Below are 14967 nucleotides of genomic sequence, written 5' to 3'. Positions count from 1 at the left end.
CAGCTTTTGCGCTGATTGATGTGAGGCCCACGGAGCAGAATGAATATAATGCTGTGCGAATTTGTGGCCGAGCTGGCGCCGGTGAGGGGTGGTGGTGGGGAAGTGACCGGGAGGGGCTCGCGGAGCGCCGAGAACAAGACCAACTTTCGATTCTGGTACATTTATAATGAGACATTTTCTTGTCTCGACAAGTTCAGCAAAGTAGCAAGCATCCTGGTCGAACACGATAGAGCGACAAAAACGAGAAAGCACAGCTAAATCACATCTTCTCACCACTCCCCGCAACATCATCCGATTTCGGCCCAACGACCTCAACAGGCAACCCATGAATAACCTCCTCCCTCTTCCCATTCGACTTCGCTTCCAACCCAAACATCGACTTCGTCACAGCGACAATAGTCTTCCTGCCCTCCCATATCGGGATCAAGGTAATCGTCGAAGCTGCGAAGAAAGCCCACAAGAAAACGACCACGATCCACCCGACGAAGAACCCCTTCGAGAAGACGTAGCCGGTCGCGTACATTGGAATCGGCCAGAGGATCAGAAGCGACAATGTTAGTGTGATGCTTGCGACTATGGATCGATTGCGAGAGCGAAGGAGTAGGGCGTTCTCGTCTTCTTCTGGTGTTGGTCCGTCTACTGATGTCGCAGGATCGGGAATCGTGTGTTGATATGCCGCAAGAGTGGTGTCATCAGGCCTGATGCGCTCCTTGAAAATATTCCAGTCGAAGTCCTGCGGTTTGATGAATGTAATCAATGGCGTGAGCAGAAGAGGCCCGCATAACGCCATCATATTCCCCGCCACCAGGGGAAGGTTCCCAGACAGAGAAGCGACCGTGATTTCGCCATACTCAGTATGAGCTTTGAGAAACCATGCGATCAAGGCTGCTGCTGAGCTTACAAGTGGCGAGATGATCACGGCTGCTTTCGATTGCTTGCGCCACATGATCGTGCATGCCGTAGGTACGATGGCGGAGTCGACGAAGATGCCGATGGCGGTGATGAGGAAGCCGACTGAGAAGCCACCGTGGTTCATGCCGACTGCGATGGCTGCTGCGACGATTGCGAAGCCGACTGCGGCGTATTCGGAGAAGCGTTTGAGTTGTTGCTCTGTAGCGTCGGGTTTGAGGTATGCGCGGTAGACGTTGTAGGAAAGTAGGGCCGTCGTGGCGACGGTCTCTGATGACCTACGAAGTGTGAGCAGAAAGTCAGGACAATTTCAGACAGATGACTTACATCGCCGACGTGACGGCCATGAATACCATCAGAAGCACCGCTACTGCGCCACCATTCCCCATAACTGCCATTGATCAGCTTCGGTGTGCGATGAGGTATTGGTTCTACTTACTTGCAAGCGCAGCATATGGCATCGCCATGCCGTTCGACACTTCGTACGCATTCATGCGATTAGGATAGGTCGGAAATGATGGCAGATGCTCAGTCGCTGCAGCTGCCAAGCCATACGTGCTCGCAAGAACGAATGGCACGGTGAACCATGCAAGCCCACCCAACAGATACCCTTTCGAAGTCGCGCGAGGATCAGCAGCAATCGCTTTCTGGAAGAGCTGAGAGTCGACCGCTGCAGCGAAGCCAGCTCCAAGAAAGACCAGGCCGATATATCCACCCTCTGTTCTACATCAGCTAAGCCAAGCCTTTTCTCGCCGTGGCTGCTTACCAACGCTTTTCATCGTGAGGTACGAGCCATGGGCATTGCCTTCGACAGGATGTAGTGCAGCAGCTTCTCGGAGAAGCGTCCACATACGCCCTGGTGAGCCAACGATACTAGAAGATGTATACACCACGAAGATGGAAATGAGCATCACGATGTAGATGATGACTGTGTGTACCTATTCACATGAGCTTCGTCAAGAGATACGGGGCATCGGAACGTACCCAGTCGGTGATGAAAGTAGCTTTGATTCCTCCTGCCAGCGTGTATATGACCACACCAATAGGCAGCAGAAAGCAGCACCCATCACGATTGACGCCCGTCATAGTCGAGAATACAGCTGAGCCTCCGACCAGAAGGTTCACCGTTTGGATAAGCTGAAAGACGCCAGAGTACGTGCAGAAGATGAGGTGCGCTGCAGTTCCGTATCGGACCTTCACGAGCTGGAGATATGTCTGCGCATAAGGTGCTTTGCGTTTGAGCTCAATCGCAGCAAGCGAGAAGAGCAAGATCTGAACGGACGCTCCTGCACCGTACTACATACTGATCAGCTGGGAAATGTTTTGCTTGTGGTTGACAGGACTGACCCAGAACGGTCCAGATACGCCATAGCTGTAACCATAGCTCGTCGATGTGAGTAAAGTCGCAGCAATCGTCCAAGATGACACCACAGCCGATGCAGTAAGACCCGTCTTCACCGAGTGCTTCGCGGTCATGAACATCTCCGTATCCTGCTTCTCGTTCATGTACGCTGCAAGGTACCACGAGATGGCCGACATGCCGAGCGCAAAGGCAGCGCCAACCCCGACGATGATGCCATAGCCAACGCCATGGCTCAGAGGCGGCGAGATCTGGAAGACGTCCGCCATGAAAGTAGTACGATAGAAACAGCTCATCTCAAGGAAAGACCAGGCATTGATGGAGTGCGGTGATACTTAGGCTTCTTCGTGAGTCTTACGTGGTCGAACTTGGCACATGTTGGCCATGCTCCACCCATGACAAAGTGTTAGCAGGCTTCCTGGTTATCGCAGCTATCTGGCAGGCAGATGCGAAGGTGAAGATGAGGGGCAGCAGACATGCTGGTCAGGTCACGATAGTCTTCTGATGTGTCGTGTGTGAGTAAGAGGAAGACCAGCATTCTGTAAGCCGGCGGCCAGAGATAGGCCTGTTGCTTCATCGAATCGCCCGCTGGCCAACTGCCGAATCCTGGGATGTGGCATGTTGGGCGCATGTATAGATAGATACATTAATCTACGTCGAGTGTATAAGAGATGGACGTGATGCTGCTGGTGATCTGCGGCGATGTTGATGTTTGTCGTATTGATGCAGGAAGGAAGGGAATGTGGCTGCCATGTGCTACAACCACAAAGGTCAGTCGGTGGCTTGGCTGTGCCCACATGTGTAGTCTGAGGCTTTTGCTCGGCGATCTTGCCAGTGCCAAACATCCAGACTGCATTCAACGTTCTAGACTCCGTCGCAACCAAGCACCAGCGATTTCTGCAGAAACACGAGTAGGAACACCAACTGTCCGAGCGTGATCAAGTCGAGCGTCTTCTCGACTACAACAGATGCCTCAGCTTTGGCTCTGCGCCGGATGGCCACCTGCATCTCGCCACTGGCAAGACACCATTACATCTGAGCAGTCGCAGTGGCAGTCAAAATGCTCCAAGTCCTGCATCGCGTGCCCAGCTGGCCCTCGCAACGCAAGCCGCATGCACGGAGTGCCCGCCGGTCCATGAAGACGCTTATGCAAGTTCCATGCCCGCTCCTTGACTAGAACATCTTTCCCACGTGGTCGGAAGGCGTCTGGGTGCTGTTCGCGACGTACAAAGGTCTATCCTCAACAGTCTTGCAAACATCTGCTTTGGCATTGCAATCAGTGAGTAGCACTGCAAGGCATGCGTCCAACGATACTAACGATGAACAGGTCAAGGCATTGCGATCGCCTGGTGGAGAAAGACTCTCCAAGGCGCCACGACTCAACAGCTCAATCGCAGCTGGCAGTTCAGTAGCAGCGTGAAGGATGTAGTCCTCGGCGCCAAGTACTTCAACTTCATCGCGTTGGCAGCCCTGACCGCCAAGCTCACGATCATTGACGGGACTTTGCTCCAAGAAGCGTTTGGCCAGGAGGTGCGAGCGGATCCTGCGGCAGCAGTAAATGTCACCGGTTACGCGAACACCACGATCCCTAATACCGGCCGAGTGTCTGGTCGGGCTGCTCAGCCAGGTCTGCTTGCAAAGAACTTCAACGATAACCTCAAGATCTGGTCACAAGGTGGTGGTCTCTTGCCGAATGGGTATCAAGATTGTGATGGCCTATGTTATCTGAATGTGCCTGGAGGTGGATTCGGATTTGACTGCAATGAACCTCAGACGTTGAGCATCGACAATGGTAATACCACACAGACCGCTTTCTGTGCTTTGAAGAGCAATATCGACTGTCAGCTGGACGACCAGCGCGACTTGTCTTGCACTACAGGAGAATCTCAGTGCACCGCTCTTCTACCTTGGGTTCGAAGCGACATATCGGGATGGCAATACTCCCGACACCAACGGCGATGATTACTCCTACATCACCATGAACATGATCTACACCGTGGCAGAAGACGAAAGTGAGGAAGGCACCGGGTCCTGTGCAGGCACCAAGTATACCCAAACTTGCATGCTTCGCCCCGCCGTCATCGACTACCCCGTCGAAATCCAAGCCTTCAACGACTCGCACACCCAGCCCAGCATGAGACTCGCAGTCGACGGTCAAAAGATCAACAACTCCACCTTCCGCGATTTCAACACTACCCTCAAACAGCAAAACAACTTCAACATCCACGAAACCCACACCACAGTCAGCGACGACTCCCGCACCCGTCTCGGCGGCATCGCCCAAGGCCTCAACACCTACCTCGGCGGCAACGCCTCCATCTACTACGACGCCATCGCCGGCTTCCAACTAGACCAAACCGGCAACGCCCCCGTCTACCTCGCCAACGACCTCGGAACGCAAGAGGGCAAAACCCAATCCAAAAACCTCTGCGGCTTCAAATACAACAACCCCATGGAACCTCAAACCTTCAAAGACAACGCTGCCGCAGATCCCGCGCACCATTACGACGTGCCTAGTATCGTCGGTAAAATAAACCAAATCATGTTCGCCACAGCCCGCGACATCTCCAACGAAGACGACGACAAAGACACCGCCGCTGGAACCCTCTCACGCCCCGCCACCGTCTACCGCGACACGATCCACTACGTAACGCACTTCGGCTACATGTGGGGCGCCTTCGCATCCATGATATCCTGCATTCTCTTTGTCCTGCCGGTATACTACGGCTACTGGCAGCTCGGCCGGGAAGTGACGCTCGGCCCCTTCGAGATTGCTGCGGCATTCCGTGCTCCGAATCTTTACCACGAGAGTAATGCGCCGATCGATAAGGTCATCAAGGAGGTGGGCGACAGGCAGGTGAAGTTTGGACAGATTGTAACGGGAGGCGATGCGGGAAAGATTGCTGTGGCGGAGGCGGAGGTTGTTGCGAGGATTCATCCGAGTGCGAGTGTGGGTAAGAGTTTGCAGAGTTGGAGGGCGAGTAGACATGGTGGGACGTCTGCTACGACGGCACCGCCTGGGAGGGCGCAGTAGATGGTGTGATGGTATGGTGGGATGATGGTATGATGGTATGATGGGACAAATGTTGATAGATAGAATTATGAGTAATGACTGTACGCTGGCGACTCTGTGGCTTTGAAGCTCCCTCTGGACGGTGAGCAGTACCTCTGATCATCACTGTGCGGAGGAGGCAGGGGTCACATCGTAGGGCACTCTGCTATGGTCAGCATCGATCCTCGTCTCGTGGTAGTCACGGTATGTAGTGTCCTTGGCACGCCGGCGACAACAACGGGAAAGCGGGCATAGCATAGCAAGGCATAATCGTAGACACATTCGTTCCGATGCGCTTTGATACACTGCATCCCTTCACACATCTATCCACGCCGGCAGCCCACTCCACTCCACTTTCTTCGCCCTCCCTCTCCTTTCCGCACCTCACAGGCCGCCTCAATGAATCCTCCTCAAACTCTCCACCATCCCTCTAGCATCCTCAAGCTCTATCCCAAGGTCCTTGATAATCTCCCTCTGCACATCCTCTCCACAATCCAGAAACCTCTCAATAAGCCCCCCATCCACAAACCTCATCGGCCCATTCGCGCCCTCATCCCTCACCTGATTTCTAAACCCTCTAAAACTATTGAACTCGACATGGCCAGGGCTCTTCACGAGAGCGGCCATATTGGTCTGCATGCGCATGAGCAAATCTTGCTTCCCGGGGGCGATGAGCGCGAAAAGGTAGATAGAGCCCTCGGTGGTGGCGAGGAATGCTCGAGGGATGGCGAGGGCGCCGGGCGTGGGTGTTACGTCGATGCGTCGGATGCGGTTGACCATTTCTCCTAGGAGTATTTCGGAAGTGACACGGAGACGGCGGCGGTCTTCTTCGGAGAAGCCGTTGATGTCGTGTTGAAGGACGATTAGGTTGCCTTCTGCGTCGGATTGGAGGTAGGTGTTGTCGGCTACGTTGGCCACGGCGGTGCCCCAGAGGGTTTCGAAGTGACGGGCTACCTATACAGGTGTCAGTGAAGTGATCGTAGCTTGATGTGAGATGATTATTTGAGGGTCAGCGTACCTCTGTCAGACTATCGGGCATGCCCGTTCGGCCCTTCTTATACTCCACCAGGGACATTGACTTCATCAAATCCGTCACCGCTATCACATTGCCAGTGACACAGACATCGATTGGCGCTGTGGCTGTTCGATAAGATGCTTTCTTTGTTAGTGTCGCTTTGCTGGCAGCATATTCGAACTCGTAGACGATGACCTGCCGGGAATGTTAGCCATGCTTTACAGCTGCACATGAAAACGGCTGAGCCACATACCGTCTTGATGAGCGCAGCCACAATCTTGCCTTCACAAACAGCCAGACATCGACATGCACCCTTGACCTTAAGCTCGGTGACAAGTTTCAGTCGCCTGTCTTCGGTAACCTCCAGTATCAGTATCCGGCCCCGCGCTACGTTTAAATCCTGGTCGTCTAAGTATGCTGTTCCGATAGCGAAGCGTTCCGCGCTCTCACCCGAGCCATCATCGAGCTGGCATCGAATCACACTCTCAACTAATTCATCTTCGTGGAGCTCATAGGAGGCAAGCTCCTTGAATGCGACCTCGTTCACAAGCTTGAAATGACTCCTGACCTCTTCCTGCCCTGCTGTAAGCGTTCGTTGTATGCAGCCAAGGCCAAAGGCCTTCAAATCTGCTGAGTAGGCTATCCGTCGTACTGTTTCGTGGACGAAGAGATCCTGCACATGAGTTGTTCTTTCTTCATCCACGGCAGCTATTCTGAGCTCGTCGTTGGAAGCGATAGCAATCGCATTGCCGTACGGCTCTGAGTTGAAAGCACAAATTGATGTTGCAGACTCAGCCGTAACAGCAGAATATACCATCCGGCCTTCGCTGCCATATATGAGAGAAGGGTGTTCACACGTGGCGAATACATTCTGTAACCCATCACCTCGAGGTAGGACTGCGAAGTCAGCCTGTTGGGTTCCCAGGATAATGCTCTTTCGTGCTGAGAAGGGCTTTTGCAGGGGCCCGATCGTATATGTCACAACGTTACCATCAGCCAAACCAACAAAGAGCGTTGCGGGCTGGTCGCGAAGGATAGTAGCAATGGCAAGTGATCGCGGCACCGCGAGGTCGTCCTCTGCAACTCGCTCAGTGGCTGTCGGCTGTAGATTTTGCAAGCTCAGGAACGAGACCTTGCCGTCTTTCCAGAAGCCAGCAACGCACGCGTCAGGTATCGAGGATGACAATGCTATGCATGAAACTTCCTCATTGCTGCTGAACTCCCGTTGCGCTTGAGTCTTGATTGACTGACTTGAAAGATCCAATGCGATCAAGACTTTGCCACTGAGCGAAAGCAGTAATGTCGACTGTTCTGCTGCGACCGCCGTGATGCCCGCCGGCGCCTGCCAAGTATCTGTAATCACACCGCTCTCTGCATCAGCGAGCAGCACGGATGTGCCAGTCACCTGTACTGCTCTACCATCAGGCAAGTTCGCCGCGTACAGTGTGGAATCGGACAAGCTGAACCCTCTGAAGTCTTCTCGTTCTTCCACATCGCCTTCTTCATCGAAGACAAATACTCTTGTGCTATCAACGAAGCTCACGATCAGCGTGTCGACCAACTGTGTTGCGGCGCTACTTCGTAAACTGAAGACTTCGGATATTGGTGCTCCTAGGCTGCCCAGATCGCCGCGATCCTCCAGTCCAACGCCAGATCGCACTGATCGTAGACTGCCGTCTTTGAACGCACCCGAGCCTGTGACGATTCTAGCTTGACCACTCGAGAACTCATTTACCGGTGCATCTGAAGAGCGGTTGCCCATATCCATGACCGTGAAGTCCAGTATCGGCGCGATGTTTGGGAATGTCTGCAGCACTTCGATGCTCTGTTCTAAGATCTGTATTATTTGGCTGTCGCCTTGATGGCTCCCCACGAATACTCGTCCACCGTCCAGGTAGACCAATGTGCTCGCTCTGCTCGTTATCCCAAGAACGTCGATTTGATGGCCGTTGTACTCGCCTTCGGCATTCTTCTGCACCATTAACAGGTATAGCTTGCCGTAGTCATCAGCCAGGACATATCTTTGGTCATCCAGTGAGCACCACGCCACAAATACTGTCGCATCGTCCAGAGGTTCTGTGCTCGTTACCTGGTACTGCCATTCTTCGACGTATGATATGCTGGTCTCTCCAACAACAAGCAAGCCATGCATCGGAGGCGGAAGCGGTATCAATATGCTAGCGCCAAGCTCCAGAGAGTCTTCGACATCGTGACCCTTCTCCAGCTCCGCCACCGCCGGCTCATCGTTGGGTCGTAAGGAGGGGCTGTACTCCAATTCCCTGATCTTTAGCCTGACCTTGTTCGTGCTGTCCTCGTGTAACACCGCAAAAAGTGGGTCCACTGCTTTTGTGGTCGGCTGTCGTCTGTGCAAGAAGCAACTACTCCGCACGAACAATTCCGGTATCCTGACTGGAATCGGCTCTCCTAGCTCTCCAATCTCGTTATCAGCGGCCTTCCTTTTGCCCTTGCCGGCATGTGCAATGGGTAAGACATTGACAACGCCCTCATAGCACTCTATGGTCATGAAGCGTGATGTGGGGTCAATGTGTACTCTGTCCCCAGTCTGACTGTCTCTTGCTGCCTTCTCTGCAATGTCCACATATGCCCTCTCAGTATTGAGGTCGTTTGTCTGGGGATTCCAGCTGATTGTGAAGTAATGATATCTGTCTGTGCCAACGAAGAGGTGATCGGCCTGGCTCGTTGCTGGCCGCAGTTTGTGAAGCAATGTCACCTTGCCGTATAATGCCTTGGTATGCCGATGCACCAATGTGGGATCTGTTGGGCTTGCAGGGGACCATACTTCCAGTCTGTTCGCCTTTGCCACGACCAGATCTTCGGAGTCGGCAGCAAGGAAGGACAGCTTGAGCGCGTGTCGCACGCTACTAGGCCGATGGATGGGAGCTAGATATGCCATGGTGGTAGATCGGTCTTCAGGCTGGCGCTAAGGTGGAAGATGAAGTGAATTGAGATTGTTTCACATGGGCGCGTCGTTCTCGGGTATATCGTCCAGCTCTGAGCAAGCAATTGTGTGTCAGTTGGGGTGGAAGGTGTGTAGGGGAAGGCGTGAGATGGATTGCAGTGATGGTCGGATTGAGGATGAGGATGAGCTTCCGTCATCGACGCCGGGCGTTGAAACGCGCTTCCCAGGTCGCGTCTCTCGCCTCGGCCCATCTAAATTTCTGCCCGCACGCCTCTATGTATCTGGCTGAACACTCTCCAACCCACTCACACTCGTTACATCTCACATAGGAGATCAGCATGGCGCGTAAGTCGCCCATGTCGCTGCTCAGCCTCGTCGCAGAGGTCATGTTGCTCCCACACTGACACCACCCAGCCGTCAAAGCAGAGGAGGACCCAGTGGTGGCCGAGTACGATGTCTTCCTCACACCTCCCACCGAAGAGCAGATCTACCTGCTGCAGTACCCAAATCGAGTGCGAAGCCGGCCATACAACAGCAAGTTCGGCGCGACTCCCCATGCCATGCGCATCAAGCCCAATAGCGGCTTCGTGGAGATGGACATCAAGCTCAGCACCGAGAACAACTTCAACAAGTACATGGGTCTGAAGTGGGGAGACGCCGACAGATCAGCCCGCGAATTGCACAACCACTCAGGCACATATGGCCCAGCTGCAGGTCTGGCACCGCCGAAGCCACGAGCACGAAATCAGGCGAAAGAGAAAGCCGACCGTGAGTTGGAACTCGACCAAGACTTGCGAGCTTTCAGAGAGGCAGAGCGCGATGACAAGGTGCACGCGAAGCAGACTCTTGGTGGGCAGCTGATCCGCCATGACACTGAAGCAGAAGCCGGCAAGCCACATTACTTCGTAGGAGCGTTCCAAGGTGACCACCTATTCTTGACCAAGGTCGACGCCACAGCCCAATTACGACCAAACTTCCATCACCTTGACGCCGAAGAAGAGAGGGCTCGCATAGCCATCTCGCGCGCTCAAGCAGAAGCAGCAGGGCCGCAGCAACAAGGTCCAGGCAGGGCAGTCAAGCCCAAGGATGAGTCGGATGTAGACAAGACTACAGTTGAGTGGAAACTGATGAACGGGTTGAAGAAAGCCCGCGAAGAGACGTGGATCAAGATGGAGTACGTCGATGATGAGGACCAAATGGCGTACGATGCTTTCGAGAAGAATCTGAAGGTCAAGAACACGGCAGAGGCGCCAGTCCTGAAGACTGAGCTGGACCACGATGCCTTTCTGGACGCCGTTGGTCCTCAGAAACATGGGAGTCCGACACGGAGGAGGAAGCGACAGCCGAAGAAGGAGGCTGTCGATGTTGACGATGAGGATATGGAGGATGCTGATGCTGGAGTATGAGGTGATCAAGCAAAGACTTGATGCTGCAAGACCGTATGTGACGACACGACATCCTCACGGCTTGGATAAGTCGTACGACCAGGACGAGAACGATTTCGATAGTTTCCTCTTGGCTTGAACCGTGCTACCTTGGGTTGCGGTATCCTTGGCACAAGCAATGCCTCACCGTCGGCTTCCGCCATCGCGAATGCGAACCTGGACGAATACATGTACGCAACAGTCAGCATCGTCATGACACGATCGTCATCCCACCTTCAAGGACTTTGGAGTCAGCATGTCTGCCTAGACAGCCCACAATTCTTCATCACACAGAGTGAAGAGCACAAGTCGGATGCCAACGCACCAGCTCAAACTCGGCACGTCTCGGCACTGGATCCAGAGCTGCAGACAAACTTCAAAGGAACAACTTCCCTGTCACCGATCCTCGCCTCTAGGCTCCCGATGATCTGTGGCGCACCCCTTCCGATCTCTTGGTTCATGCCTAGTCAGACCTCACGAAACATCCTGGCCACGCCACGTCTGCTCCTCGTCTTTGTGCCTTCGACCACCAATTCCCCAAAAACCCGCGTCGCAACACGGACAGCGAACTCGGCCTTTGTGAGACTTCGACCAGACATCGACACCACCGTCCTAGCTGCAGGTACGGAACTACATGCATACAGCCATGTGATGCTCTGCAGCAGCTCTCTGAGACTTTTCCGCACGAGCTCTTTTCCAGGCTTCCAGCTGCATGACCGTTTCCCGCATCCTTTTCAGCACTGCCGCAGCCAATGAAACAAGACCCTTGGCGAGCTTTGACACAACAAGGACCGTTGGCACCTATAAGCTACAGCCACAACAACACACCACTACTTCGTAACTCTCTCTGCAGATCCCGTCAGGTCGCACACCGCATCATCCTCCCTCGCACTGTTCGCTATAAGCTTAAGCCCACCTTTCCCCCTTCCGCACCCTGCCGAGCCATGGCTGCATGCTCGTGTCCGACGTATCTGATCGTGTGACCCATGTCCATAGAGCCGTCTTATACATAGAGGAAAGTAAGGATGCCCTCTCCTGTTATTTCCACTCAAAACTTCTGGAAAAGACGGAGATTCGTTTCCCGTGACGAGTCGACATACGTCAAATTTACTCGACAACTTGGCATCGTCCATCGATAGTTGCTTTGACAGTTTGACTTTGATTGTTGTCGGGGGTACACCTTGTTGACGCGGTCCGTGGAACATTGCGAAACATTCATCTTCAGGGAACGCGTGCCCCAACGTGAGGATCTGTGAGGGACTTTTTTGTTGTTGTGCTGGACTGGACCCTTGACAGCGTTTGGATAGCAGGCAGCAGCCATCCTTTTTCCGTGGACGGGAGAGGTATAAGGAAGGCTGGTCTGCGGTGTACTTGCTCTTGAGGTTGAGATTAAGGAAGGGAACTGGACGGAAACGACACCTTCAGATTGGAAGACGAAGATAGGACGAGATGTTGCCACTCATTTTGATTGTGCCGGTGGCGTATGCGGCGTTGTACATTTTGACGTGAGGGAGTGAGCGCAGAAGGAGAAGGGGAAGACGGATGGAGAAGCTACTAGATGATTGATCGGAAGCTCATCACTGAAGCTCTGCCAGCTGGGAAACATGGCCGACGTTGAGTGATCGTCCTCACCATTGGCCATAATCGACAGCCCGACACTCGAACGGAGACCGCGTTGCACATTCCAAGAAGCCAAATCGGATAGGGAAACATGGATGGAAAGACCCAACAGGTGCTCTGCACCATGGACGCCAGGCTTTATTGAATCGCCGTTTCCCATCCATCGAAAGCAAAACTCCATTCCCGAATACACCTTGGGAGGGACCACAGTATTTCCAACATCGGCACAGTCAAGAAGCTTTCTTCAGCACAGGATCATGAGCGGACACCTTGTCGTCGGAGGCACAAGCTTGCAGGAGAGTGGAGGTGGAGGTCCGACGAGTGTTCAATCACATCAGACACTGCATGAGATGGGCATTCAGAAGACCAGATGGCCAATTTCATCCCACCCGGTCGAGCACATCAGGTGGTCAGCTTCAATACGCTATGGCCAAAGCATCTCGGTTGGCCACGCCGTCCATATCATGAGTACATACTGGCAGTCGAAGAAAGCAAGGCAAGCGTTGCGAAATGGCATGCTTCAAGCTACAAGCTACAAGCAGCCGACATAGAGCGCTCTTCGACTCTTGGCCACGATGTTCTGAGGAGGGTCGCAAGACGATTTTATCGCTCGGCAGGGTCGGGATATGGCGCGGGTAGCTAGCTTGTACGCATGCTCGATGGCATGTCGATTGGTAGTAGCGAGATCGAATGCATCCTCGGCAGAACCTCAGTACCGACCTACCAATGCCATAGCACCAGGAATACCAGAGAAGTCGGTCGCAAGGCCCTCGAACTCGAAACCCGAATAACCAGCCGATCCATCTAGCCCTCTACATCTCTACATCTCTATCGCTACCTCTAAACATACCGCTTACCCTATAGCCCAGCCCCTCAATAGAACCAATCCATCCATCTATCTATCATTCCAAGTCTACAACTTCGGGAACCTCACTCTCAAAAACTGTGACGGCCACGCAATATCCACCCCCAACCGCCACGCTACCTTCAACACCCACTCTGGCTCCCTCATGAACTGCCGCGCCACTAAGATAATATCCGCCATAGGTTCATTCCCATCACGACTTGTCTCCGTCATGGCTTTTGCTACTTCGGCTTCTTGCTTGATACTGTCTTCTTTCACTTCTCGTCCCTCGCGGTCCTCGAGGATATCGCGGGCTTGTTCAGCCTCCGTAATCAAGCCCACAGCACCGATGAGAAGCGATTTGTTTGCTGCGCGAAGCTCCCGTCGAATCTGCGCAGCAATCTTCGTTTGGTAGTCCTTGGAGTTGAACATATTGATTCTTTGCTGCGGATGGTTGCCACCACTGGACACATCGAGAAGATCCACGCCAAGGTCTGAGACGATCTTTGCAAGAGAGATCGTGTCTTCGACTTTCCAGCTTCCGAATTTTTTCCCGACTTCGGTATCTTCCAACCACTCTGTCGAGCTTAGGCGCAGGAAGAGGGGCATTGAGCTTGGGATCACCGCTCTGATCGCCTCGATGATTCCGATCAGGAGGCGAGTGCGATTCTCGAAAGACCCGCCGTACCGGTCTGTTCGACGGTTCGTGACGGGGCTGAGGAACTGATGAATAAGATATCCATGCGCCCCATGAACCTCCAACACATCAACCCCCGCCCTCACAGCCCTCACCGCAGCAGCAGTCCAATCCTTCACCAACGCCTCAATCTCCTTGACGCTCAACTCCCTTGGTGGATAATACCCCTCCCCACTCTCATCCCACACAGACTCCTCCCCACCACTGGGACCCACCACATCACCCAGCCACCCTCCCGCCTCCTTCGTAGCCTTCACACTCGCCTTCTTCACCTGGGCCGCGATGAACGGCGGCATCGTACTCGCCTTCCTCCCCGCGTGCGCCAACTGCAACCCACAAAGCGCCCCCTGCGCATGGACGAAATCTGCCAGCGCCTTGACCCCATCGATCTGCGCATCGCTCCAGATTCCAGGGCAATTCGGGGATATCCTCCCATTAGGCTGGACACCGGACGCTTCAATGAAGACGAGGGAGGCACCTTTGAGAGCGTAATGGCCTAGCGTGGCGATGTGGTAGGGAGTTAGGGCTCCGATTTGGGGCCCGGATTCTGCGGTGCTGTATTGGCACATTGGGGCGACTAGGATGCGGTTGCGGAGGGTTGTGCCGCGGATTTGGAGCGGTTTGAAGAGGGTTGGAACTTTGGCGGTGGGGTCGAAGGGGGTGCCTGGGGAGGGTTTGTGGTGGGGGGAGAAGTAGGGTACGCCGGGGACGGGGGCGTTGTATATGGTTGGAGCCATGGTGGAGGATGGGGTTGTTTGATAGGGTTTGTGGAGCTTTCTGGGAGGGAAGGATGGCCCAAGCAGCCGTGTAGGTGAGTTGTGGTGAGTGGAGATGATATGCTGTTGGACAGAGGAAAGGACAATGTTATGTTATGAGAGAATGTCCTACCTTTCACTTCAGATTGGATTGGTAATTCGTCCGGCAGCTCGGCATATCGCCTCGGCTAATGTCGAACGGGAACGGTGTGACTGTGGGAGAGTGGCTCCATGAAGGAACGAAGGGAGGAAGGAAATGATATGATGGCGGAGCACTGCATTGAGGTGCAGAGAGATTCTTCTAAGGCTGCACTATGGAAAGTACACAAGAGGATGTAAGATACACTTCGAAAGAAGATAGCGTGGCTCGG

At 53.9% G+C, this 14967-nt stretch overlaps 5 protein-coding genes across 5 annotated transcripts; 2 read left to right on the top strand and 3 right to left on the bottom strand.

Moving 5' to 3' along the window:
* Window positions 1–259: 259 nt before the first annotated feature.
* On the bottom strand, window positions 260–2565 carry CLAFUR5_11467 (putative urea active transporter 1; the record flags this gene model as incomplete). The annotated part of the gene is made up of 6 exons (XM_047910615.1): window positions 260–1187; window positions 1237–1300; window positions 1349–1627; window positions 1676–1847; window positions 1894–2205; window positions 2257–2565. The coding sequence occupies 6 exons, from the start codon at window positions 2563–2565 to the stop codon at window positions 260–262; spliced, it is 2064 nt and encodes a 687-aa protein (XP_047765453.1).
* A 455-nt stretch (window positions 2566–3020) lies between these two features.
* Window positions 3021–5303, top strand: CLAFUR5_11466 (uncharacterized protein; the record flags this gene model as incomplete). The annotated part of the gene is made up of 3 exons (XM_047910614.1): window positions 3021–3039; window positions 3597–3966; window positions 4115–5303. The coding sequence occupies 3 exons, from the start codon at window positions 3021–3023 to the stop codon at window positions 5301–5303; spliced, it is 1578 nt and encodes a 525-aa protein (XP_047765452.1).
* Window positions 5304–5717: 414 nt separating this feature from the next.
* CLAFUR5_11465 (DNA damage-binding protein 1a) lies at window positions 5718–9250 on the bottom strand (the record flags this gene model as incomplete). Its single annotated transcript, XM_047910613.1, has 3 exons — window positions 5718–6275; window positions 6340–6531; window positions 6590–9250. The coding sequence occupies 3 exons, from the start codon at window positions 9248–9250 to the stop codon at window positions 5718–5720; spliced, it is 3411 nt and encodes a 1136-aa protein (XP_047765739.1).
* A 344-nt stretch (window positions 9251–9594) lies between these two features.
* Window positions 9595–10662, top strand: CLAFUR5_11464 (uncharacterized protein; the record flags this gene model as incomplete). Its single annotated transcript, XM_047910612.1, has 2 exons — window positions 9595–9601; window positions 9671–10662. 2 exons carry the CDS (start codon window positions 9595–9597, stop codon window positions 10660–10662), a joined length of 999 nt encoding a protein of 332 aa, XP_047765454.1.
* Window positions 10663–13213: 2551 nt separating this feature from the next.
* On the bottom strand, window positions 13214–14578 carry CLAFUR5_11463 (Putative NADPH dehydrogenase; the record flags this gene model as incomplete). The annotated part of the gene is made up of 1 exon (XM_047910611.1): window positions 13214–14578. The coding sequence occupies one exon, from the start codon at window positions 14576–14578 to the stop codon at window positions 13214–13216; it is 1365 nt and encodes a 454-aa protein (XP_047765456.1).
* Between the last annotated feature and the right edge of the window lie 389 nt (window positions 14579–14967).

This window comes from Fulvia fulva, chromosome 8 (assembly GCF_020509005.1).
Source record: "Fulvia fulva chromosome 8, complete sequence".
In the NCBI taxonomy this organism is placed as follows: domain Eukaryota; kingdom Fungi; phylum Ascomycota; class Dothideomycetes; order Mycosphaerellales; family Mycosphaerellaceae; genus Fulvia; species Fulvia fulva.
The sequence above is the reverse complement of the archived record's forward strand: the minus strand, read 5'-3'. Positions and strand labels throughout refer to the sequence as shown.